A 24,713-nucleotide genomic window follows, 5' to 3' on the forward strand; every position below is an offset into this window, starting at 1 on the left:
GGCTCTTAAGTCAAACCCCAAGTGCCAAGTATATATTGATTCTGTAGGGCTCAGTCAGCCTCCTATGGCCTGAAATTAAAAATAACAGCAAGAACAAAAATACATTTTTTATTGAATTCTGGCTCTTTTCTGATAATCTATAACAAACGGCAAAATGAGCAGAGCCATGGTGGACTGCCTCTCATGCCAACAAATCCCACAAAGAGAATGACAATCAGTGAAATATATTGTTAAGCATGAATAGTAGCTAAAATATTTATCTCTGTTGCAAGGTATTAAGATGAAAAAACTTTCAAAGTGGAAGCTTCAAGCAATTGCATTAGAAGTTGCATAATTTGGTTAGACTGACCTTAGAATGGAATAAAAAGCTGCTTATTTCCATAATGTTGGCCTTCAACTGTATAAAAGGTTAGATAATTTATCATGATATACAAAACAGTTTTCAAGAATACCCAACTTAAAAGGAGATCTCGGTGACTTCCAGCTCTATAAATTTTTAGGTAGAGTGATAATCAACATAATTTATATTTAAGTGAATTTGTGCTCTCCTGAAAGGTCTAGTTTGCCAGGCAAGACACGTGCATCTCCTATTCATCCCTAGAACAAGTACAAACCAAATGAAGCAAGGTTAGAATACCCATTGCTGCCTTTATGGCAGAACTCACGTTGAACAGGAAGACATATTTGAAGAGAGAGGCTCTGAGTTTTGGCATGCACACTCACAATTCAGATTATACACAGAATATGCTGCCCTCATTAAAAGCTAATGTGCTGTACCTATTGTGTCACCTGCCATAGCTAAGTCCTCTGCCTTCAACACCACCTACAGAGCAACCATTGTCATCACATGGACTCAAACTTCAATGCAGGCAGCTATATGAAGCCCTTCAAACCAATGCTGCAAACATTCACACATTTACACCCAGAGCTAAAAGATAACTTGGAGATCCCCCCAACCCAATCTCTTCACATATTGTTGCAGGTTTGGTGTAGTTTGGCATGTGTCTGGAATTTTCAGAATTCTCTATGTCTTGGATTCTGATATCCCTAGTAATAACAGGTTTCAATAAACTAAAGCTTCTCTTTTATGAGGTTTTTAATTGTTTCGTCTGTTTTGGTAGTGACCTCCCCTACCTCAGAACTGCAGATTTCTAGATGGTTATCTTTGATTATATAGTCACTTGGGATCACGCACACACTAGAGAAAACTGTCCTGATAGGCTTTGCTAGGCTCAAAGAGTGAGGACAGCAAAGTGTTGCAAACATCACACACATTTATTTGATCCCATACTTCCAAACATGACACCATGCACAGCCACAAACCTTTACAGGTACGGATTTTTCTCCACCTTCCATGATCTCCTCTTGAGGGTACCTGGTGATCAGGTGTGCAAAGACCAAGCCCCGGATGTCATTCCAACAACGCCCAGTGCCATGGTATTTATAGCTTACCAGTTTTATAAGGTTTTGCTCCATCAGGCCACTACATAATGCATAGTTTTTGCAAAGGCAGGTTAGCTTTCTTTCCATTTCAGAAAATTATTATATTTTTTACTGCAACAAAGCACACTCCTTTTTCTATTTCTAAAGAATTACCAGTAAAGGCAAAATTAAAATGACCTAGAAGTGTAAGCACACACATGCCATTAGTAAGTGCACAAGCCACACAGAAAATCAGTGTTTCATAGGTAGTATTTGAGATTCATTTCCAAAGAGCCATAACTATCATAAAATTATTTTGCAATTTTAAAATCAGGCAAAATCTTCACTATGAAAAAGCCATTATTTAGTAGTAATGCCATTGTGTTCTCTCCCCTAAGCTTTTAAGAACAAATGTTACCATTAGCATACTCCATCACTCAAAAGTCTATGCTTGAAAAAATGGAAATGCACTAATTAAAGAAATGATCAGAACAGCAAGCTCATAGTTAATGCCAGTCTTATGAGTGCAGTGTGTCTGTGTCCTTACCATAGTCTCTGTGCCTGGCAGCACAGAGGAGGAAATCAGTCTTCCCACAAGCCGTTCACCATTACCTGTAGCCATATGCCTCTGTTCGTCCTTGTATCTCCAGAGCCCTGCCTCCCTCAAGCATGTCAAGTTTCAAATATGAATGCTAGATTACGGACATTTTTAGTTATAAAAAAGCCTCTTAAAGGTTAAGCCAATCCCTCTGAACGCAGTTTGACAGGGTCTCCCTGTCCATTCTTCTCACTTAGAAAAGATACGGTTTTATAGCAAATGACCTGTACACATAGGCAGTCCATAGCAGACTCTCTCAAGCCAAGAGAATTAAAGAAGAGAAAAGCTTGATACAGAATTGTGCCCAAAAAAAAAACAAAAAGAGAAAGCAAGCCTCAGAAAATAATTTCTAATAAGTTGAAAATACGCACTATAAGGTATTCTTAAGCTGAGTTGTATGCACAGCAATGATTATTTGGCTGCTTCCTACTCACCGAGATCTCAATTAAAGAGTCTGAGAGATCTATCCTTGAGCTATATCAAATTGGGGCATCATGGCCTCACATTTGGGGGATCACACCCTGCTGTGACTAAGCTTATGAGCATTTCCTCAGGGAGACAACCAGCAGAATGTCAAAGAGTTGGGAAGGGGGCTATGAGGACCTAATATCATACACATGTGTATGGTCAGCCCAGCCCGTAAAGGCTCCATCACCACAGAGGCAAAAAAGTGAGTGAGAAAAGCAGACAATGTTCATTTTATTCCCTCCTGCTTCTTTCTCTCTCTCCTTTCCCCCCTCCCTCTCCCACACACACACATACATACATACACACACACACACACACACACACACACTCCCCTAAAGAGGGATCTGGCCTTTGGATTGAACTTTTCTTCCTGTCAGCTTACACAGGGAATCCATTTTGCTCAGAAGAGCAAACTACACAATGTGAGAAGAGGTGCCCTTCATGCTCTGGAAATCAGATTTGGGAGCGAAAATAATCCAGAAGGCAGAGACCGCCAAGGCCAGTGCTGGTGGCAGTGAGGGAGAGCAGCTTGCCACAGAACAGCGGCCAGATGGGGCCCAGTGGGAGAAACTGAAAACTGGCCACCCTGGCACTCAGAGACTTAATGGAGCATCAGAAGACTATGCACATCAAGGCAGTGCTTAAGCATCTGACATTAAGAAGCCAAGGTGCAGCCAGGCGTGGTGGCTCATGCCTGTAATCCCACCACTTTGGGAGGCAGAGGCGGGTGGATCATCTGAGGTCAGGAGTTCGAGACCAGCCTGGCCAACACGGTGAAACCCTGTCTTTACAAAAAAATTAGCCGGGCATAGTGGTGCATGCCTGTAATCCCAGCTATTCGGGAGGCTAAGGCAGCAGAATCGTTTGAACCCGGGAGGCGGAGGTTGCAGTGAGCCGAGATCATACCACTGCACTTCAGCCTAGGTGACGAAGTGAGACGCCGTCTCAACAACAACAACAAAAAGAAGCCACGGTGCTAGTCCATGAACACTGAGCTTAAGGAGAACACAGACTTGACACCAAGCTTCCCGCCTGCTTCAGTCCCAAAGGGCCTGCTCAAAATTCCGTAGGTAGCTGGTCCTAACACGTGTCTGTCAATTCGTCTGTCTCACTCTCATTCTCATTTTTTCCCCATTCTGAAAAGGGATTTTTCTCCCTCCCCAAACACTGAATTTAAAGGAAAGTCTAAGAGAGCTCTTTCACTTTCCAAAGTAATTCCCAGGCTCTACCCAATCCAGGAAATCCTTGTTGACTTGGGGAGCTTTCAGAATCTGAGACAGCAAAGGGGAAGCCATCTCTTCAGGAACGAGCTCTACAGGTGAAGACAAAAAAAAAATGCGTGATGGGCTTCTGTTCTTTGAGCCAAGGGTTTACAAAGGAGAGAAAAGGATGGGAAGGTGGCAGCTGTCATATTTTATTTCATTTTTTTAGAATCCGGAGCAAATATTAAATGCTAATACTTGTTAAATTTCAATGGCATGTACCCATCTTTTCTGGACACTATATTTTAAATATTACATAGTTGCAAGTTGTTTAATTAAGTAAAAATCAAACAGGAAGGCTAACCAGTGAGGATTCAAGGGCCAGATTTCAATCAAGGGAAAAATGAATTGGCCCACCTTTCAAAGGTTTTGTAAATCTTGTCAATTTGAGGAATCTAATTTTAAGCAAACAAGATATGTGAAAATCCAGACTTACAAAAGAAATCAGTTAGGAGTTGATTATTCACATTATATAAGGACTCTCCTTTATGAAAGGATCCACCACAGGCTTTCTTTAAATACAGAATTCCACTGCTGTGATTAGCATAGGGTCTAATTTACAAAACAAACACCCTTTGGCTGACCAGCTTTTCAGGAACACAACTACCATCCAAAGTATACCCGCAGGTCCTCCCGGAGAGTCCTGTCAGGTTTTTCATTATGTGACAGAAAACGCTTGGAAGCTGCACCAGAGGAACTACTGTGAAGCAAAATGGAGGCTTGTTTGGCCGCAAATGTTGTGTGCCTGGGTAAGTCATTTGCCTTTTCCGTTTTCATTACTGTAGAGTGGAAACACTGGTCCATTCTGACACCTCTTCTAGAAATGCTGTGGAGCTGTGTGGTCCTAACCAATATGCTTAATGATAACAAGTAAGGTTTCTGCACAGGAGCTCAAGCTCCCGGAGTTGGCAGAGTTGCTGTCCCCACAGCTGCAGGAATTTTCTTCATCATTCCCCTGGGGGGCACAGGAAGGTGCTAGCAGCCTGGGTACACCCACTAGAAGCTGAGTGACCCCACTATGCAGCCCACACAAAAACTACTCTAAATACACAACAGCCAAATAGGAAATGTAACTTGAAGAGCATTTCCCTCTGCAAACAACTGATCCTCTGGGATTCTCACTTCAAGCCTCTCAATTGTTCGAAGTAAATGAGGCTCACATCAAAGGCCAGCCAGTCACACATCAAGCAATCAAGCCTCTTCTCCGTGGGGGAAAATGGCTGCTCCAGAGCCAGCCTCCCACCTCTCACACACAGGCCTCTTGTAAAAACGGCTTTATTTACCCAAATCTGAGACACTCGATTCAACCAAGCTTGGCCTCCCCTAAATCCTGGAAGCTGAGGTACACATGCAGAGGGGCCAACATCTGAAACTCGAGGCAGACGCCTAAAAGCCACAGCACTGCCACAATTGAAAGACTCCAGCTTTGCCAGGAGGTGACTTCATCCTTTTTCAGTCCCCAAATTCCTAACAAGCAATCCCCTAAGCCCTTAGCTTCTGCGCTGGGCACAACAAGCCCAAGCCACAGCACAGGCTGGGGCAAGGTTAGAGAGAGAGAGGTCTGCAGCTCGTCCTACCTTGTAAGGCTGACTGACAGTCAGAGAAAAAACCAGGTGGAGCCACCTGGACACAAAACAAGTGGGCCTCTGATAAGAGGAATTCCAAAGCCTTAGAGCCCTCTCTGGAAAATGTCCTGCCTCCAGCCCCTTGGGGAGAAAAATCTCAGGATCATTAGCAAGAGCTCTGGCTGAGCTCAACTTCAGTGAAGGTGTACGGGGAGAGAGGTGATCTCTAAGGTAACCAGTTAAATGCCAATAAGGAGTGATAATAATAAATTAGCAGATACTAATGTAAACTAACTGAGCTCTGCAGTTCTGTGGCAGTTGCATGGAGACAACAGAGGAACAGTTTATTCTGGAACACATCTTGCAAGCCCATCCCCGCTGGGAAACTGGCTTTCTCAGCTAGAGGTGAAAGGTGCCAATAAGATACAATGTAGGCAATGGGTGGCCCTAGAATGACTGCTGGTAGAAATTGAGCCCTTGGTTTTTGAAGAAAACTGAAATGAGAATGCTTGAAAAGATGTGGGCTGCGTTGTTTCTCATTGCTTTCTCCTGCAGGGTTACTTTTGACCCTTACAGATAGGACTGAAATGATTCCAAGACCCTACTGTAATAAGGAGACAAACAAACAAGATGCGCACTAAAGGGTTTGTTGGTTTCTTTTAATTAGAGGTGATGCTTTGTGTCATTTCCATGCTATCCAAACCAGCCTTATCATACCTATTATTTTTTAGTGCCTTCTGAATCTACTACCTGATAGGTTTGTGGCTAATTTAGCCCAGAATTTCATTCAAGTCACTGCAAATCTCTAACTTTAAAACTCTGTTTTAGGAACTAAAGTGTACTGGGCTATTTTATTCAAAGCCTGATGTTTTATTTTCATTATTTCCACTAAGATGACCATGCATTCAGACTTTCTGTAGGATAATTGGAAGCATTCAACTTGGCTGCCACACACATTCTTGTTCTGCAAACTCTTCCACAGCTACTACATCGCTACTTATGAAGACTGTTGCATGAGTGGCTATAGCAGAGCATGCACACACACCCCTTAGATGCCTCATATCAAAGAAACTACAGTTTGCCGATGAAAGGTAGAAAATAGAATTCAAGATTGAGACTGAAACCAAAATTTAAATCCCTGCGGACCTATGACTGGAATTCTCTAAGTTTTTGCCTACTATCACTCCCTTACAGCTGTCAGCTCAGAAACATTCAACATCAGAAAACTAAAATTTAAAAATACTGCACAAAAGACACTGGGTGTTTGGGCCATTTCACCCCTCCTGGAGGCAGGAAGAAGCCTCACCCAAGTCTCCATTTCCAGTAGATGCAATGAGTTGCATTTTCTTCCTCCAATAATGACTGCACCCAGGTGACAAAAATGGTAATGCAGCAATGCTGCTGTACAAAGGAATAACACTTTCCAGCATCCAGAGGCACCAGTAGGCATGTCTCCATTCCATAAGACTGGAAGAAAAATCATTTGCCTTACTAAGGAGCCTCTCAAAAAATTTGGACTATTTTTAGAAAGATCTTAGCAAACTGACAAACCTACTATCTTTCTTCTCCATTTTCCTTCTTTTTCAACCTCCTTTCCTCTCTATTCACTCTTTTCTACTCCCTCATACACACACACACACACACACACACACACAGACACACACACGCGCCCTCTAATTCATTCACATATACACTAAGTCTATGAGTAAAATAAACCAGGATACCAAGGAATGCAAACCTCACCTTTCAGTTTAAAATACGTAAAAGATACCTGACATCACTAATTCTACAAAAGTCTTCTGTAAACAGCAAAGGCATCCTCCACTTTGCCCCTCAAATTTGTGTACGAAACCACAAAATCCACATAGCTGATTTCCCAGCCAACATCAGAGGACAAGTAAATAATGATATACAATTCTATACAAGATTATCTCTGCAATACTGTAAACTGAGTTCCAATTCTTGATTAGTGTTCCATTCCCTTTATCTTGCCTATCTAACTGCATTCAAAGTCATATTTCTGTTAGCTTCTAGAGCCAACAACGTTCAGATGTCGCTAGGTTTGGACACTGATACAAGAGCTATCTTCCATTCAGCACTAAATTTTGAGAGTTCAATGGCAAATCTACATAAAATGTAAGGCTGCCATTAAAGGAGGAGAAAGTTCTTAGGAGTCTACAAAGCGACAGGTGATCAGAAACTATCTTGTATTGCTTGCCCGTGAAATCATTGTGGGTGATCTTCGCTCCCCAACTAGACTGAACTCTCTGAGGGCAGAAGTTATGTCTTAAACTTACTTGGAATCTCCATGGTCCCTGCCACACAGCTGAGCACATAGTGGATACTCCAACAATGCTTACTGACTTGATCTAATGCCATGGTGATAAATTTCAAAGTGTGATAGAGTACAGCTAGCACGCAACACGTCTGAGTGGACTCGTCTATAATCCCTTTGAGAGTAAGCCCTGTAACCGGATCTACAGCTCATAAAGGGAATGGGTTTGACACAGGTAACCCAACAGAGGAACCTACTATGTAGTGCCCTTTTGTCCCAACCTGGAGAGTAGGAATGTAACATGTGCCCAGGAATAGGATGTTATTCTGAATTGAAATTACCTGTTTACTTGTCTGTCTTTCTGTAAGCTCCCTGGGGTCAAGAAACAAGTGTTTTATTATTTTTGATCCCCGCGAAGCAGTACATTATCTGGCACATTCTAAACGTATAATAACTGCTAATGGGATAAATTAATGAACAAATTAAAGAATGGTTTAATGAAATAATATAAAGAACAATGTAAGTAACATAGAGAAATTTCTATAGAATCTTATATTTGCCACATCATAGCACTTATCATTCTATGCTATAATTGCTTAATAAATGTTGCTTTCTTGAATGGATTAATTAATTAGGAAAATATAAAGATAATGTAGGAAATATATCAAAATGTTATTATCCTAGCAATGGAGAATGTCCCATTGCACCCTATATTAGCATTTATTACTCTATATTGCAAATTACCTGTTTACTTGATTGTCTCACACTTTAGAATGTGCATTTCTTGTCTTTTTCATCTCTCTAATGCCAGAGCCTACAGCAGTGCCTTACAAACAGGAGGCTCAACAAATATCAGTTGAATGAACGAATCAATCATCCCTGCTCTTCTATAGATTTCACTGGACCCAAGTATTCCACCGAGTCCAGTGGCCTTTGGTATAAAAGAAAAGAAGTGTCATTTTCCCTATGCAGGGCATTGTGACTGATTCAGGTTAAATGGCCTGGTCTGTATTCGGCTGTAAGTGGGCCTCTCTCCTTTCTGAATGGGTTTGCCAGTTGAACTCTCCAGGAGGGACTGAATATTAGAAATACACACAACCTCACTATGTCTAGAACACACTGTCTTGGCCATGACCAGCTGTACACACCAAAACTGTATAATTTTGTTAACCAGGGAAAAGCATCTGGCTTTGTGAGTCAGAGACAGGATCAGAACTGAGATTTTAAACGGCTTTTCTAAATAATTGAAGCAATATTTTGTTTCATTCAGCCCATGGAAGAATCCCAGAAATGATACTAAGTCTTAGGTAAACCAATCAGATGTCATCATACGTTTTCTGTCCTCTCCATCTATTTCATAGACACCAGAACTCACATTTCTCTAGTGCCTTGAATTGATTGCCTAAGTGATCACCAAGTCCTCGGGATTCAACCCTTTTGTCTATCTCCACAAGTAACAGTGCCGTTACTTCTGAACAACTGAACCCACAACTTTGGCATCTTTCACCTCTATTGTTTAAATGATCAATATGAATAGTATGGCCATAATACTTTGTAGGATGTATCTATATAGAAGCAGCCTAAATTCCTCTTTGGTTACAAGTGCCTAGGGAGACACAATCAGTAGTGTAAGCCATTGTAACACTGATTCTCCAACTGTATAGTGAAGAGATCTACTATTTCGGGGACACCAATGAGTTGAACCTACTACACTACACAAGTCATATTCCTTGGAACAACTTTGCATGACAGGGGTGCCCATTTTGTAGATAAAGAAACAGAGTCTTATGTTCCACAGCAAGCAGTGATTCCTGGATTCAAAATCATGATCAATCTGATTCCACTACACACCACTACCTCTCATCTTCTATCGCTGAGCTGACATTAATAATTATAACTGAGTTTACCTAGCACAATACTGGACTTTCAAAAAATCCTTATTTATAGAGTTATAAATGGAAAATATTGGTGCTTTTGTTGCTGGCAGAATACCATCAGTTACTCATCAAAAGCACTGCTGTTTGGCCCCATTAATTCTGATGGGAATTATTATTCAGGAACTAGAAGAAGCAATCAATGTAAGCGGTCTTAAGACCCCTTATCCTACAAAATTGACACAAGTACTATGAGGCCATTTTATGTATGCATCATAGCCTGGGTATGTCAAGCTGAATTACTTTTAAGGCAGGAAGGTGTCACTGAAATCACATTTGCCAGGCAGTATAGAGTCCTTCAGTCTGGTCCTCCCTGTCTCGACCAGCTTTGTGAGTCTGAGTAAGTCCCTTAGCATCTCTGGACCTCTGTTTCATCATCTACTGAAGGGCAACCTATCAAGATATCTGATGGTGAGGATCAAACGAAACCATGTTTGGGAAGGTGCTTTGAAAGATGTGAAAGTGCTCTCCAAGTGTGCAGTATTCTTTTCACTGGTAGCTTGGAAGAGGACATATGCCTCCCAGTGCATCAAATTTCTAACCAAAGAGGAACTTAAGCAATTCATGGAAAAATGAAATCAACTTAAGAAATGTTACTTCTAGCCTTCCACCCAGCCACCCACCAGCCATCATCCATATACCACTCTACTGCCCTAAAATATTTCAATAGCCAGCAAACATCTGACCACATCACATTTTAAAAAACATTTCTACTTAAGCCCGGTGCGGTGGCTCACGCCTGTAATCCCAACACTTTGGGAGGCCGAGGCGGGCAGATCACCTGCAGTCAGGAGTTTGAGACCAGCCTGACCAACATGGAGAAACCCTGTCTCTACTAAAAATACAAAATTAGCCGGGTGTGGTGGCGCATGCCTGTAATCCCAGCTACTATGGATGCTGGGGCAGGAGAATTGCTTGAAGCCAGGAGGTGGAGGCTGCGGTGAGCCAACATCGTGCCATTGCACTCTAGCCTGGGCAACAAGAGAAACTCCATCTCAAAAAAAAAAAAAAATTCTACTTAAATACATTCATTACCAGTGAAGAGAAAGAAACAGAGCTTACTCAAATGCATAGATAATTCTTATTCTTATTCTTTTTTTTTTTTTCATTGCTAGAGATGAGGTCTCACTGTATTGCCCAGGCTGGCAAGCTGGTCTGGAATTCCGGACTCAAGCAATTCTCCTGCCTCGGCCTCTCAAAGTACTGGGATTACAGGTGTGAGCCACTGCAACCAACCAACTAATTCTTAAATTTTCAGCAATAATGACAGTTTCAATCTCCTCAACCATCAAATGTTACCACTAGAACTGCTAAGAAATGGCAAAGTGGCTTTTTAATTTTTTTGCTTTGCCTCCCTTTAACCAGCCTATCCGTATTCTCTCACCAAAATGCTAGACAACAGTGATGTGATGAAAGAAAAAGCAAATGGGGTCTTTAGGAGGCTGAATCACTCTCACACTGGAAAACTGGTCCCAGGGCATTAGAGGGTTTCATCCATTTTCAACACTACTTGATGACTCTTTCTAAGCCACTTTACTGGCATACTGGTACTGCTGGCTATCAAGCGTGCTATATTTGCAACAGGTGGAGCAAACTCTAATTACGCCAGGATAATGATTTCAAGGGCTCAGACTCTTTGAGTTACCAATTCCAATACCCATACCTACACAAAGGCCCAGTATGTTGGGTTACCTTTTGCTCCAAGAAGCACTGGTAGCAAACCCTTAGTATGAAAATGGGCATAAGCAGAGAAATTCTCCCCACGCCTGCCAGGGGATGTGCCAGCACAGCAGTTTATGGTATCCAGCACACAGCTAAAGAAGGAGACCTGGGAGAACCTCATACAGCCACTTAGCTGCACTCACCTCAGGCAGAGGCACACCGTTGATAATCAGGTCAGGCTGCTGGGGCCCCTGGCTGTTGAAAGAGTGATGGTAGATGTGGTTAGCACTGGTGTTGCGGGTATTCTGGTTCTCCACATTCAGGAAAGTGCTCTCAGAGCGGCGGCAGCCCAGGGGCAGCGTCTGCTGGTGGTAGTCAAAATAGTTGAGGGAGGAGGTCAGGGAAGAGCAACTGACAACGTTCATCTTGTCTGTCTCCTCCACATCCCGGGGTACCAGGCGGATGTCATTCTTACTGATTTTTTTCTTCTTGCTTGATTTCTTTTGATGCCCATAGGAGTACTCAGCAATTCTATGTGACAGAAAAGGCAGCATGAATCACTAACACCCTCCCAAACCATGCACTGATTAATAAACATTAATCACCCCAGAGGGTTGCACCCCATCTCCGCTCCAGCTCCTTATTCTGGTGCATTACATCATCGGGTTTCTCCCTGTGCTTTTTACAAGGGAAAACAAGCTGAGGGCCATAAACTTTTCGTATTAAACATAGTAACCTCTCACCAACCCCCCCTAAAAAAGTTCCTATACTTTGGATTTGGAATTTTTCATTGTGAGTGGCCTGTGAGCACGGGTGGGGGGACAGGGAAAGTTGAGCCTATGGGAGAGAAAGCATGAAAATGCTCAAATCTGGAGCTTCCCTGGAACCAAAAGGAACTCCTAGGTGAAATACAAAGCAAGTCACCAAAGAGGAGATAGAGGAAAATAAAAAATACCCGCCCCCACCCCCTTGCCAGTTCCTCCAGGCATTTGCCATGTGGCACACGCCCTCAATCAGCTTCCTCTATGACTCACTCATTCAGTTTTGGACTGGGGTAGGAGATCAGACCCCATTCTTTTGCGTCTCCTCCACACCCTCCTCCCTGCCCTAGCCCAGTTCCCTCTCCCCCCGACCCCCTCCTCTCCTAGAAAAATCTAATAGCCAAACCCATTTAAATGAGGGGAAATGCCTTTTTACCTCTTTCCCCTTAGGCTCACTTTCTCCTCTGTCTTTTTGTCTTGCTCCTCGCTAATGGGAGAAACCGAGATGCAATGCAGACACTTGCTGTTTTGTCCTTTTATAAAACAGCCGAGGAGACAAGTGATGGTTAAACAATTACTGCAAAGGAATTTAAAGGTTAGTGCATTCAGCATCCTTCTCCATTCAGGTGTACCTACAAGCAGCTGTGCTGCAACTGGAACATAAAGAGCTCAATTTAATTAACACTGACACAGACCCAGCAACGTGCACCAAAGACATCAAGCATTAAGAGACTTGTCAAAAGAAATACATTTAAATGTAGCCAGATTCTCAAATTCATTTATTACTTTGCACATAATGATTCAGTTTATTTTTTGGAAATTCGATTTCTGGGCAATAATCAGCAAAACAATAGGGTTAATAAGTAATACAGGTTGATCTTTACAAGGGAAAGACTGTGCCTTATTCTTACTCGACAAAGCTAATTGTCTGAATACAAAAAGGGAGCCCAATTCAAGCAGCGATTGCAGATCATCTCGCAAGTCTCATAAATGAATGCATTTCAGGAAGAGATTCTGCAGAGGCTTAGAAAAAGAAATCTCTGCCTAATCACATGGAAAGACATGCTCCTGAACTTTAGGTTTCCGAAAAGTCTGAGTAGATAGGGAGACTACACATCTACAGAGGCAAATTCTTGCTCTGTCCCCAGGATCTACCTAGAGCTAAGCAACTGAGTTCCCCTCAGCCCTTCGCTCTGTGCTCAGGAAGATTTGCAGTGATGGCAAACTGGTACTACTGGGGTTTGGGAGCAGATAAAATCCCCAAAACCCTAGTACTAAGGTTGATTTTCTATTCTAATCTGTTTACAGAATCAATGGGAAATTTTAATCATTTTGTTTACCCAAGATGAGTAACTTTGGCAATGCCCCATCAAACTATTCAGCTGAAGCATTCATTGTGCAGCCCTTTCTGTATTAACCAATTATTTAATTGTACTGTACTTCATTAATCCCAAACCATCACAGGAAACACAGCACTTCACAAAATACACATTTGGGTGAAGTTGGAGAGCACTGAGATTTACTCTTTTTTTTTTTTTTTGAATATTCAGATGCTCTCCTCCTGTTTAATCATCTCCTTGGCAAATTCTCAGAAAGGGCTCTCACTTCTAGTCATACATCACCAAGAGGTGGCAAAGCCTTCAATATCTTTATTTCAAGCTTATTTCTTTTTCATCAAGGAAAGGATCTTATGCATTTACTTTATGCTGAGAAAATGGCTTAAAAAGAGTCCTCTCCATAATTATCTCCATATAAATAAAATTTTATTGACCCCACATTTTTCTCCTATAAAAATCGCCACTAGCAGTCACAGGTTTGAAAGGTAAGAGCAATATTAATTTCCATTTCTCCCATCTGAAATGACTTGGTGCTGAAGGAAAGAAAAGTCATGGCCATTTCACTAGTAACAGGATTAAAGCATTTATGAGGCATTGCAGCTGCTCTTTTATGGCACCTGATTGATATTCATGTGTGGTTAGCATTTGTCTACTAACTTGTGTAACGCAGAGAATAGTAAAAGGGAAACAATAATTGCATGGCTGTTACATATTCAGGGGGCTCTGATTCACAGAAGTGTGCATTTCAGACGGTGTCAAACACAAACTGAACCTACAGGAACATATTTTGACTGATTAACATGCAGACACAAATGGCACAAAAGACACACTGATGTGTAGGTGTGTTGAAAGCACACACACACCTTGGTTGTAAACAGCAGCATCATTCATTTTCAGCAAACTAAAGAAACAACTTTTTTCAACTGTTTCGATGAGACACTGCTGGAAAAAAAATGTCATGTATTATCCTAAATTGGATTCTAGGATTCTAGAAATGCTTAGATTTATATGCTCTATCCAAATGTAAGAAAGAGCTTCACTAAGACCTTCTAATGTGCTTATCAGGAAATCTTTTCAAAAAATACTGTGTTTCCACATTTCTTTTCTCTCTTCTCCTCCTCCTTCTATCCCTCTCTCTCTCCCTCCCCCTCCCTCACCCCCCGCGCGCGCGCGCGCGCGCGCGCACACACACACACACACACCACATCCTTCACACACTTCAAGAGAAACTGTAACACAATAGCCCACAGTGACATCCACTGGTAGGAACCAGATCTTAATGCCACAACACAGTCTCACATTAGAGGAAAGCATCATCAACTCTAGAAGATTGCTATTTTTACTGAAACATCTGGATGCAAAGTCTTGTTCCTCATTGGGATGTTTGGTCTCCACACTACCAACCAACCAGATATTTGAAAACATACAGATGCCTGATAAAATTTCACTTTATATAGCCAGATGTTTGGGGACTAGATAAAAAACAAGCCAAGAATAAACTAAAAACCACTAATCACCTGCATCTCCACACACTCCTGTTCTCCCCTCCCCCTAATCTCCCTTTCCCATCTTACACTCCCACTCCCAGTCTCTCTCCAGAGTTCATCACTGCAACAAGACAGGGTAGCTGCCAAAATTCCCTCTCCTTTCATTCAGTACCTGTCCCAAAAACACTGTGCCCCAGACACCAAGTTGTGGTAGTTGGTGGTTTTCCTAAAAATATGAACAATCTCTCTCTCTCTCTCTTTCTCTCCCTCCCTCCCTCCCTCTCTCTCTGTTTTTCCTACCATAACTTCATGGAGACAGCTATGCAAATTTTAAAATGATAATTGCTTTTCTCCTCACCATCATTATGTGACAGAATCCATTCAAACACTAAATGATTGTCTTCCAGCAAATTGTCAGATCAAAAGAATTGATCAACTTGGACTGTCACAAACTTTTCACCCTACAAAAAGAAGCACTGCAAGTATGCTGCATGCATTTAAGTAGGAAACAAAAGCACCAGGATTATCACACAGAGACACAGATAAACACACCTTATTCATCCAAGACAAAGAAAGAAAACTTGGCTTTACCTGCAGTTGTAGGTCCGGATCTCTTTGTTGTCTCGCTTGCACTTGATTGCCACGAAGATCATAGTTACAAAGAGGATGCCCGCAATGGAGCCCAGGGCAATAATGAAAATCAAGGACAAGTTCACAGAGCCCATTGACTCTTGGGCATCGAGAGCAGGGGACAAGTAGATTAGGACGAGAGCAGAGGCAGAGAGAGATGTCTTGCCGTGGTCGTGAGCCACCACGATAAGCTCATAGGAGGACTTGGAGCTCTCCCCGAAGGTGCGGGTGGTTCTGACTTCGCCATTGACCTGGTCTATTTCAAAGAAGCCGCGGTCGCCCTCGGTCATGTCGTAGGTGACTCGGCCATTTTCGCCCTCATCGTAGTCTTCTGCCTTGACAACAGTCACCAGGTAGCCTATGCCAGAGTTGCGGGGTATGTAGACCTCCGCAGTGCCGTTAATCAGAGGTGGGGCTGTGATGACCGGGGTGTTGTCGTTGACGTCGAGGATGATGACCCGCACCGTAGCGTTGCTTTGCAGTGAGGGAAGGCCGCCGTCTTTGGCCAGCACCTTGAATTCGAACGCCTTGGTCTGCTCGTGGTTAAAAGATCGCAGCGCATAGATGTCGCCTGAGTTGGGATTGATGGAGACATAGGTGAAGACAGGCATGTCTCGCACCTGCGACGGCACGATCTGGTAGGAGACACTGCCGTTGAGACCCAGGTCGGGGTCGCGAGCAGACACAGAGAGCAGATAGGCGCCAGGCGTGTTGTTCTCCTGCACAATGACCTGGTAGTAGGGCTTGGAAAAGTGTGGGTGGTTGTCATTTTCGTCAGAGATGAGCACGGTAAAGGACTTGGCACTCTGCAGCATGGGCACGCCGCCGTCGCGTGCCTGAATTGTGAGGTTGTATTGGTCGTGCTGCTCGCGGTCCAGCCGTCCGTCCACCAGAATAGTGGAAAAGCTCTCGTATTCCTGCAGTCGAAAGGGCACATTGCCCAGCAAACGGCACTGCACACGTCCATTGAGGCCTGAGTCGCGATCAGACACCCGCACCAAGGCGATCACGTAGCCCGGGGGGGCGCTCTCGCTGACCTCCACAAGCTCACTGTTGACTGACAGCAGGTTGATGACCGGCGGATTGTCATTGGTGTCCAGCACGCTGACGGTGACCTTGCAGTGTGCCGGGATGGAATTGGGCCCCAAGTCCTTAGCCTGCACGTCCAGTTCGTACACGTGCCCCTCTTCGTAGTCTAAAGCGCCAGTGACAGTGACCAGGCCACTGTGCGGGTCGATCTGAAAGAGCTCGCGCGTTCGGTCGTTGACGTAGCCATAGAAGGAGTAGACCACCTGGCCGTTGGTGCCCTCGTCTGGATCGCTGGCGTTGAGGCGGATGACAGGTGTGTTGGGAGGCGAGTTTTCTGGCACGCTCACCGTGTAGGTGGACTCGCTAAACACCGGGTTGTTGTCATTGGAGTCGGTCACCTTGATACTAAGGCCAACGGTGCCCAGGCGCGGCGGGTCGCCACCGTCTAGCGCAGTGATTCGAAAGCTGTAGTGCGACTGCGTCTCGCGGTCCAGGCTCTTTTCCACGACGAGTTCGGCAAAGCGCGAGCCGTCGCCGCGCGTCTTGATCTCCAGGCCGAACAGCTCGTTGGGCGTGAGCTCGTAAGTCTGCACGCCAAAGCTTCCTGAGTCTGGATCGTAAGCGCTGTCCAGCGGGATGCGCGTGCCAGGGCTGGCTGCCTCCGAGATCTCCAGCTCGATCTGTGCTGCCGGGAAACTGGGCGCATTGTCGTTCAGGTCCTTGATCTCCACCTTTATCACGCAGATTTCCATTGAGCTGGACATGACTTCGAGCGAGATGATGCACTTGGGGCTCTGGCGGCACAGCAGGTCACGGTCAATCTTCTGCTTGGTGACCAGCAGGCCAGAGCTGGGATTGATGTCCACTAGGTGTGGAGCCGAGTTGGACACCACGCGAAAGGCTGAAGCTTGCCGGGGGTCCAGCGCGAAGCCCGCCTCCCGCGCGTCCTTGGCCACGTTGGCAATCACCGTCCCGGCGCGCTGCTCCTCTTCTACCGAGTACTTGAGGTTAATGAGGGCGGCAGCCTGCGTCCACAGTATGGCCAGCAGCAGCAGCACCGGCAGCAGGAGCGACTCCATGGCTGCGCGGGGCTCTGCTTGGCCTCGCCTCTCCACACCCCTCCGAGACCGACGCCGTCGGCGCTCCAGCTTCCCGCCGGCTCGGGCCGCCTGTTGCGCGCGCCCCGTGGCCCCGGAGGCCGCAGGAGGAGTCCCGCCCAGGGCGGCCCGGCGGCGCGCGGGGGACACCCGCGGCGGCTCCAATGCTGAGGTTGCGGCGGACGCGGCGGGGGCTCGCGGGGGCCCCGGGGGCTCCGAGGGGCCAAGGGAGCGCCGCGCGGCCCCGAGCCCCCTCCCTCCAGCCCGGCTACTCAGTTTTACCCCTTCAAAGTTAGCCAGGCGCGACTGTCCGCAGCCGCCCAGGGCTGCGGGTCGGGCGGTGTCTGCGGGGCCTGGAGGACGCACCGCTGAGTCCGGACAGTACTTGAGGCGAAGGTAAAGAGGGCAGAGGAGGCGCAGCCTTTCAGGCACTGCCCGGCCCGCCGCGGCGCACCGGCACTGAGGCTGGGGAACTCGCTGTCTGTGCACCTGGCATGCGCAAAGACCTCCCCCCAGAGCTCCGGGTTCACTGCGGAGAGAGTACCCGCTTGGAATGCGCCCTCCGGGGTCCGGAGGGGCCACACTGGCCTCTTCGAGGCCTGTTCGGGAGAAAGAGGGTGTCGCAGACAGGAGTCAGTTACTGGCAAGCGCCGCGGGCACCCGGTTATAGGGTTAAGCCGGATGGCGGTCCCGGGGCCAGCAGAGGAAGGGGGAGGGGAGAGAGGCTGCCAGAGCTTGAGCGCGCTCCCTCGCGCTAAGGCTGGCTTCGGAGGGCTTGGGGGCGCGTCTGTCCAGGATCCGAGGTGGGAGCGGAGTTCCCCCCACAGCGCAGTTGAGGGTCTGCGGTCGTTTGCGTCTAGGAAATCAAAGTTAACAACGCAGCCCGACCCTCCACGTCAAGTTTGTGGAAACGGGGAGATGGCAATTTGTCCATGAAAATCAAAGCCCCGGTCTTTCTAATGGCTCGGGGTGGCAGGGAATGGGGAAGAGGGAAGGGGAGGCAACAACAGTACCGGCCAGGAGAGGCGGGGCCGCCGCCGTGGGTACCGGGTGCTTCTCCTCTCTCCGTTTGGGCTGCGGAGTCGCTCCAAGGTCCGCCGCCGCCGCCGCCGCCGCCGCCGCCGCCGCGGGTGGAAGCCCTCCTAGCTCAGTTGCACGTCGCTGGGGTCCGCCTCAGCAGCTGCCACAGTCGACGATTTTGTCGCCGCCAAAGTTTACTTGCATGAGCGTCTTGATTTCATCTTCCCGGAGAGGCGAGGGCCGCGCTGCGTTGGGCTCCCTCCCTCCCGGGCGCTCGCGCACTCGGGAGGTCTGTCTCGCTTTCTCTGTCTGTCTCGGGCTGTGTGTGAATGTGTGAGAGAGGAGGACTGTGTGTGGTGTGGGGAGTGTGAGTGTGGAATATGAGCAAGCAGGAGGCAATGGGTTTGGGGTAGGAGGTTTAGGATTTCGGATGAATCCGCTCAGCCGGAATGCTGCGGAGCGCAACGCGCCAAGGGCCAGCGCCGGGCTAGGGACGCGGGTGCCAGTGCCTCCCGGGCAAGCCGGGCATGGTGCATGGAAGCTGTGCTGCCGTCTGTGCCCGCTCGTCAGTCTCCGCGCTGCGCCAGCCGCCGCCGCTACTGCTGCTGCTGCTTCTCCGGATGCCGCAAACTACTGGCCGCGGAGTCTGGAGAAAGCCGGAGAGAGCTCAAGCTGCCGAGCCCGGCTACGCCAGGCGCTGGCCAATCAGCGCGCCGCCCAGCGGGCTCCAGTCTTGGGGCGGGGCCAAGCGGGGGGGGGGGGCGGGGGGACGGGGGGGCGGGGCCAAGCGAAAACTTACACACCGGCGGGACCAAGTGGTACCCCGGCCGGTGGAGCCCTGGCGGGATTCAAGGGAGGACGGACAGACAGGCCAGGCAGGCCAGGCAGGAGCAATAGGGCAGGAATGAGCAGGGAGGCGGTGTGCTGGCGCTGCGGCTGAGCCTCGCCGGGAACTGTGCGCTTCTCATGTTTGCAGAGATTTCAGGAAAGATAAGGATGATATGATTCTGTTGTCGTGTTTATCTCCCTTACATATCTTAATATCTTGAATATAATATCTATATTATCATATATATATATATATATCCCTCTCTTTCTCCTTGTCTCTTCACCCTAAAAATTTGTCTTTTTTTGTTTTCCTCTCTTCTCATTCTCCGGTAGTGGAAGGAAGAAAGGGAAGGAGAAAGCGCCCCTGAGGTGGTCATTCATCCAGCTCTTGGCCGGTGTGTCTTCACATCAGGCCAGAGCCACGGCCGCCAGCCCCCCCCCCGACCGTCACCCCCATCCTTCCACCCCGGGCAGACGCCGCACTACTCTCTGCCCGCCGCACTCCCAGCAGGGCCCCTGGATGGGTTCGTTCTTGTCTGTTGCTTGTTAATCAAATGGGATATGTGGCACAGAGAATGAGCTACGGAGGGGGCTGGACACATTTCATTGCCCCTCACCCCACCCTGTTGGAGAATTTAGCTCCCTATAAATAAACTGTACGTTTGAGAAGAGTCAGTGGAGCGGACGCCGCCGCGCCGCGCCGCGCCAAGCCAGCAGAGCTCAAAGCCGGGCATGAGCTCTGGGGCGGGCGCGCCATACATGTCCGCTTAGGTCGCCGACAGCTGGGAGCCGGCGCCGATGTACAGGGCGCCCCAGCCTTCCCCCGGGGTCTCGGTCCCAGGGGGCTGCCAGCTCCACTTGGGTGGCGGTGGTGGCTGCGGCATGTGCCAGTACTGGGAAGCGGGAGGCCGGCGTGGCCAGGGCTGACATCAAGCTCAGCCTGCCTTCTGCACTGAAGGCTCCCTGGGGGCAGCGGGGCATTCCTCCCGACCCGGGCTCTGAGGCTTTTAATTAAGGTCGCCAGCGGCAAAAAATCAAAAACATGCCCGTTAAACAAGTTTTTTTTTTCTCTCGTAGAAGGTGGGGAAGCTGCTTCTGAATTCACAATTCTTGGAAGAGTAAAAATGTCTTCTGAGTGAGTCGTCTCGGATATCTGGGAGTGGGATAAGCAAACTCATAATTAGCCCAGCGACATTGGCTCGAGCCTGTGGGCTTCACATGAGAGTCACTTTTGCCTTCTAAAAAGCGTTAAACAAGAAAAGGAAACCGGCATTTGGACACATAATGGGTTTTCTCAAAACTGCCATCTTCTTGTGGAGAGCAACCCAGCTGCTTTTTAAAATATTTTTCCTTCCAAGAAGAGCTACTTTAGCAGCCTTTACCTTGGCGGTGGGAGAGGGGAAAGGCGGCTTCCTCTTACAGAAAGAAATTATTTCGCGAGTGAGGTTGCGATCCCCTGAATATGTAGCCGAGGCCAAAGGGAGAGCGTAGGGAGCCTGATCCGCTTTCCGCGTGGGGGTCGTTTCACTGTTTCACGTTAGGATGTGATTCGGCCCAGAACAACAGGGAGAAAACCGATGCTTCTGCAATGAGTATCATTTAATTTTGGTCATTTAGAGCTGCGGGTGGACACCAGAGTGGTGGCTCAAGGGAGCCCGGTGGCCCGCCCGGTTTTCTCCAGACACCGTTGGAGAAATGGGCAAGTAGTAGAGAATGACAGCATGGCAGGCGGCGGTGGGCGCACCTCGCGGGCTCCGCGAAAGGAAAGGTTCCATTTGATTTATCACAGTTATTTACCTTTGATGTCAGAGCATGGGAATGAAGTGCATCTTGGTCTAATTAAAAAGGCCTAAAAAGGCATTTGAAATGGGTTTGCTATCTGATCACGGGATGTGAATTCGGCGTTTGGCAGCTTTCTAAAATATTGCTTGGACTATTTAAACAGAACAATTAGCAGAATGCTAAAATGTTTGCATGCTATGCTTAGAAGCTTTTAGCTGTAAACTTTAAGGCGATCTGTTCCCCCTTTAAGTTAAAAAAGGATGATGCTGCTTCCTTGTGGCGAAGGCTGTCAGGAACCCACTGATCAATAAAAGTAAACTGGCGCCTCCACGGCTTGATTGAGCGGGAGCAAAGAGTCTGAGAAGTAGTCTCGGCCATTAACAATCCCCCAGGTAACGAGAAATGGAAGAATTACTCAGGTAAAATGATTAACATTGTCGTAGTATCTGAAAAGATGCACACAACAAGATAAGAAGACTGCAGACGTCTTACCTTAGGGAGTGCTAATAGAATGTCTATATTCTGCTGTCTTTTAAAGATAAATAGGAGAATTCAATTCATGTACAATGTCATTACCTTCGTAATTGCAATCACAATGTAAAGACATGTTCTGCATTTGCAAAGACAAACGCTCTTTGCTAAGGCGATGCCACCGTGTTCCCTGCTTCCTGCTCGCTGTTCACACTCCAGGCACCCCTCTTTTCCAAGGAGAGCATCCAAGTACTTCCAGCTACCAAACCACTTTTACACAAGCCAAGTGCTGAGGGAGGCAGGGGCGTGTGCCTATGCTTTCCTTCTTTCCTATTATCTCCTCCCCACCCCTAAGCTCAAAGTGACAGTTACACAGCCTTCCCCACCCCCACACACAAAATAGCTCTTCCATCCCCCAGTCTATTTCTACAGATAATCCTAACAGCCTTTGCCCTCAGAATTTCTTTTTTTCTAATAGGCACACTTGATCATTATACTCCAACAATGCCATTGACTAAATGAGTAGCGCAAAACACTTTCATGATCAGGAATTTATTAACTAACTGAATAAAATCGTTCTGCATGTAGATAATAAAAACAAGAAAGTTCTCTCCGTTTTAGCTTCCCTTTACTTCAATTCTGAAGGGAGCCCCGCCTCCTCAGCCTCTTTAGAGACACAAGAGGGACATCTAGTGACCATCCTCAGTATTTTTTAAACCAACAGCTACTAAGAAATACTAACTATGGTGCTACGCCACCTACGGCTGCTCTCCAGGCCAAAGCAGCTCCACTGAGGCCAGAATCAAAATTGGTAAAGAGAATTTTTTTTTTGTCTTTAAAATGTCATCCATGCCACTAAAATCATGCTGAATGGCAATAAAAGAAGACCAAAATGGGAGAAATCTTACTTTTAAATCAAACCAGTATGGGAAGCTAATTCTTGTTCTCCTAAGATTGATAAGGGTAGGGTAAAAGGTTTTGTTCAAAAAGGTAAAAAGTAATGGTAGGAACTAAGATACCAGTATATGAGGGACTGTAACTCTGACAAAGTTTAACGAAGCTTTCTGAGATGTGTTTGTTTTGTTCTGTTGTTTTAGAGACAAGGTGTCATTCTGTCGCCCAGGCTAGAGTGCAATGGTGCAGACATGGCTCACTGTATCCTCACACTCCAGGGCTCAAGCAATCCTACCACCTCAGCCTCCTGAGTAGCTAGGACTATACAGGTGTGCACTGTCACACCTGACTCATTTTTTTCATTTTATTTTTTGTAGAAATAGGGTCTCTCTCTGTTGTCCAGGCTGGTCTCGAACTCCTGGCCTCAAGCAATCCTTCTACCCTGGCCTCCCAAAGTGCTAAGATTACAGGCATAAGCTACTGTGCCCTAGCCTGAGATGTGTTTTTTTTTTTAATGTTTGCTTTAAGCTCAAAAGAGATTAGCCTTCAAATAACTCCAGTCTCTCTCTTTCTCTCCTCCTCCTCCTCCTCCCTTTTGCCCCCTTCTCTTTGCCCTGGCTGCAGAAAAGTGGGTCATCTTCTAGCTTGGCTTTCACTGTATATCATGGGGATCCCATTCCACCCAACTAGTTTGACCAGCTGCCTGATGAGGTTCTCTTAGAAAGAAAAACTTGATTTTAAAATTAGCAAATTCAATCCAACTTCTGACTGCATAGCTGATCTCCTTACTTAGGTTACAATGCCTAGAGAAGAGAACATCAAAGAATGAAAATGGAGGAAATGGCAAAAAAACTATTAAGTGTCATTATTAAAGTCATCATCTTATTTAATGTTTACAATATCCCCCGGAGATAAAGACACTTTGCAGATGTGGAAACAGAGTTGCAGAGCAGTTCAACGATTTTCCAAGATGACCTCATTACACAAAACTCAACCACTTCCCTCGTGAGATCAACAAGTGTTGGCTTTTTGTCCAGCATTGTGTTAAGGATTGAGAATTTTTTTTAGTGGATCGTGCCCTTGTGTAGTTTAACATGCAGTTGATTAATTTAACAACAGCATGTATTTCTATGTACTATAAATTTTCCTAGAGGAGAAACTAGGATGAGATATATTATGTCGACAGATTCCTAAAATTCTGTTTTCTTCTGCCCACAATGATTGCCCAATTTCTAGATAGTCCTTCCCTCCCTTCCCGCCTCCCCCACCACTGTCCCAGACAGTATAAGGAAAGGCATCAACAGCAGCAATCAGGGATGTGGACCTGCTGGGCAGGGGTGGGGTTATCCTGGATGCTGTTTCTAACCCTTCTGAAACACCAAGAAGACTAGGACAGAGGCCAAGAAAAACCTTTGAGGTCCCTCACACTTTTCCCTCTCTTCCTCTCAAACTCCACCCCTTTTCCTACCCTGTGACAGAGGATAACATTAACAGCAGGAAGCTATAGCAGATAAACAAATTAGAGAAAGTGTTTCTTAAGTGCTAAAATTGTTCACCACGGCCCCAATGCCTGCCTTTTCCAAGAAACACAAGAGATGTGCGGGACAGTGGAGAAAAAGAGACTGAGAAAGTTATTAATCACTTCGTGTCTTCCCATTTTGACAAGGCCAGCATCCTTGAACAAGTTACGTCCAAACTCCCTCCATGCCTTATCCCCTCCCTGTAGGAATGGCACTTCCCACAGGACCAAACCCCTGCTGCTGCCAAACTCATAACTGTCCCTAAATAAGCACACATCATGGGGACCATTTAATTAGCAAAGGCTAAATCAGCAGATACATTTCAATAAATGACACTGCTCTCTAACACCTTTTGTACTGCCCTGCAGTGATCACCTGTGATGTTTTGACAGCACCATTTGGGCTCTCAGCATTATTGCCTCAATCTTTTCATGTGAATTTTCTCCAAGTGGACCCCAAATGCTGGTTTCCTAGGTGCAACCTCATGTCAGCTGTTACTCCCCACATCACCACTTTTGAAAACAGAAAGCTCTCCCTTCAAAGGCACTCTGATTAAATCATGGCCAGCCTTCCCACTGCTGTGATAGTTTCCTCCCCAGAGGAAATGCTTTTTCGACAGCTTGAAAAAAAACTATCACCAAATTGGAGACCTCAAAAACCACTGAAATATG

At 46.3% G+C, this 24,713-nt stretch overlaps 1 protein-coding gene across 5 annotated transcripts in view; it reads right to left on the minus strand.

Annotated features, from left to right (window-relative positions):
• The window catches only part of PCDH19 (protocadherin 19), a 119,458-nt gene extending 100,276 nt beyond the window's left edge, over window positions 1–19,182 (minus strand). For 2 of the 5 annotated variants that reach the window (XM_012498740.2, XM_003276437.2), the window contains exons 1-2: window positions 15,363–19,182; window positions 11,390–11,717 (exon numbers count right to left, since the gene is read on the minus strand). In XM_012498740.2, coding sequence (XP_012354194.1) covers window positions 11,390–11,717; window positions 15,363–17,509 — 2,475 coding nt within the window. In that variant the 5' untranslated portion in view covers window positions 17,510–19,182. Of the gene's footprint in view, window positions 1–11,389; window positions 11,718–12,383; window positions 12,525–15,362 lie in introns of all 5 variants that reach the window. The other 3 variants (XM_003276438.3, XM_030807334.1, XM_030807335.1) reach the window with 3 other exon arrangements.
• Window positions 19,183–24,713: the final 5,531 nt, after the last annotated feature.

This window comes from Nomascus leucogenys, chromosome X, assembly GCF_006542625.1.
Source record: "Nomascus leucogenys isolate Asia chromosome X, Asia_NLE_v1, whole genome shotgun sequence".
NCBI lineage: Eukaryota > Metazoa > Chordata > Mammalia > Primates > Hylobatidae > Nomascus > Nomascus leucogenys.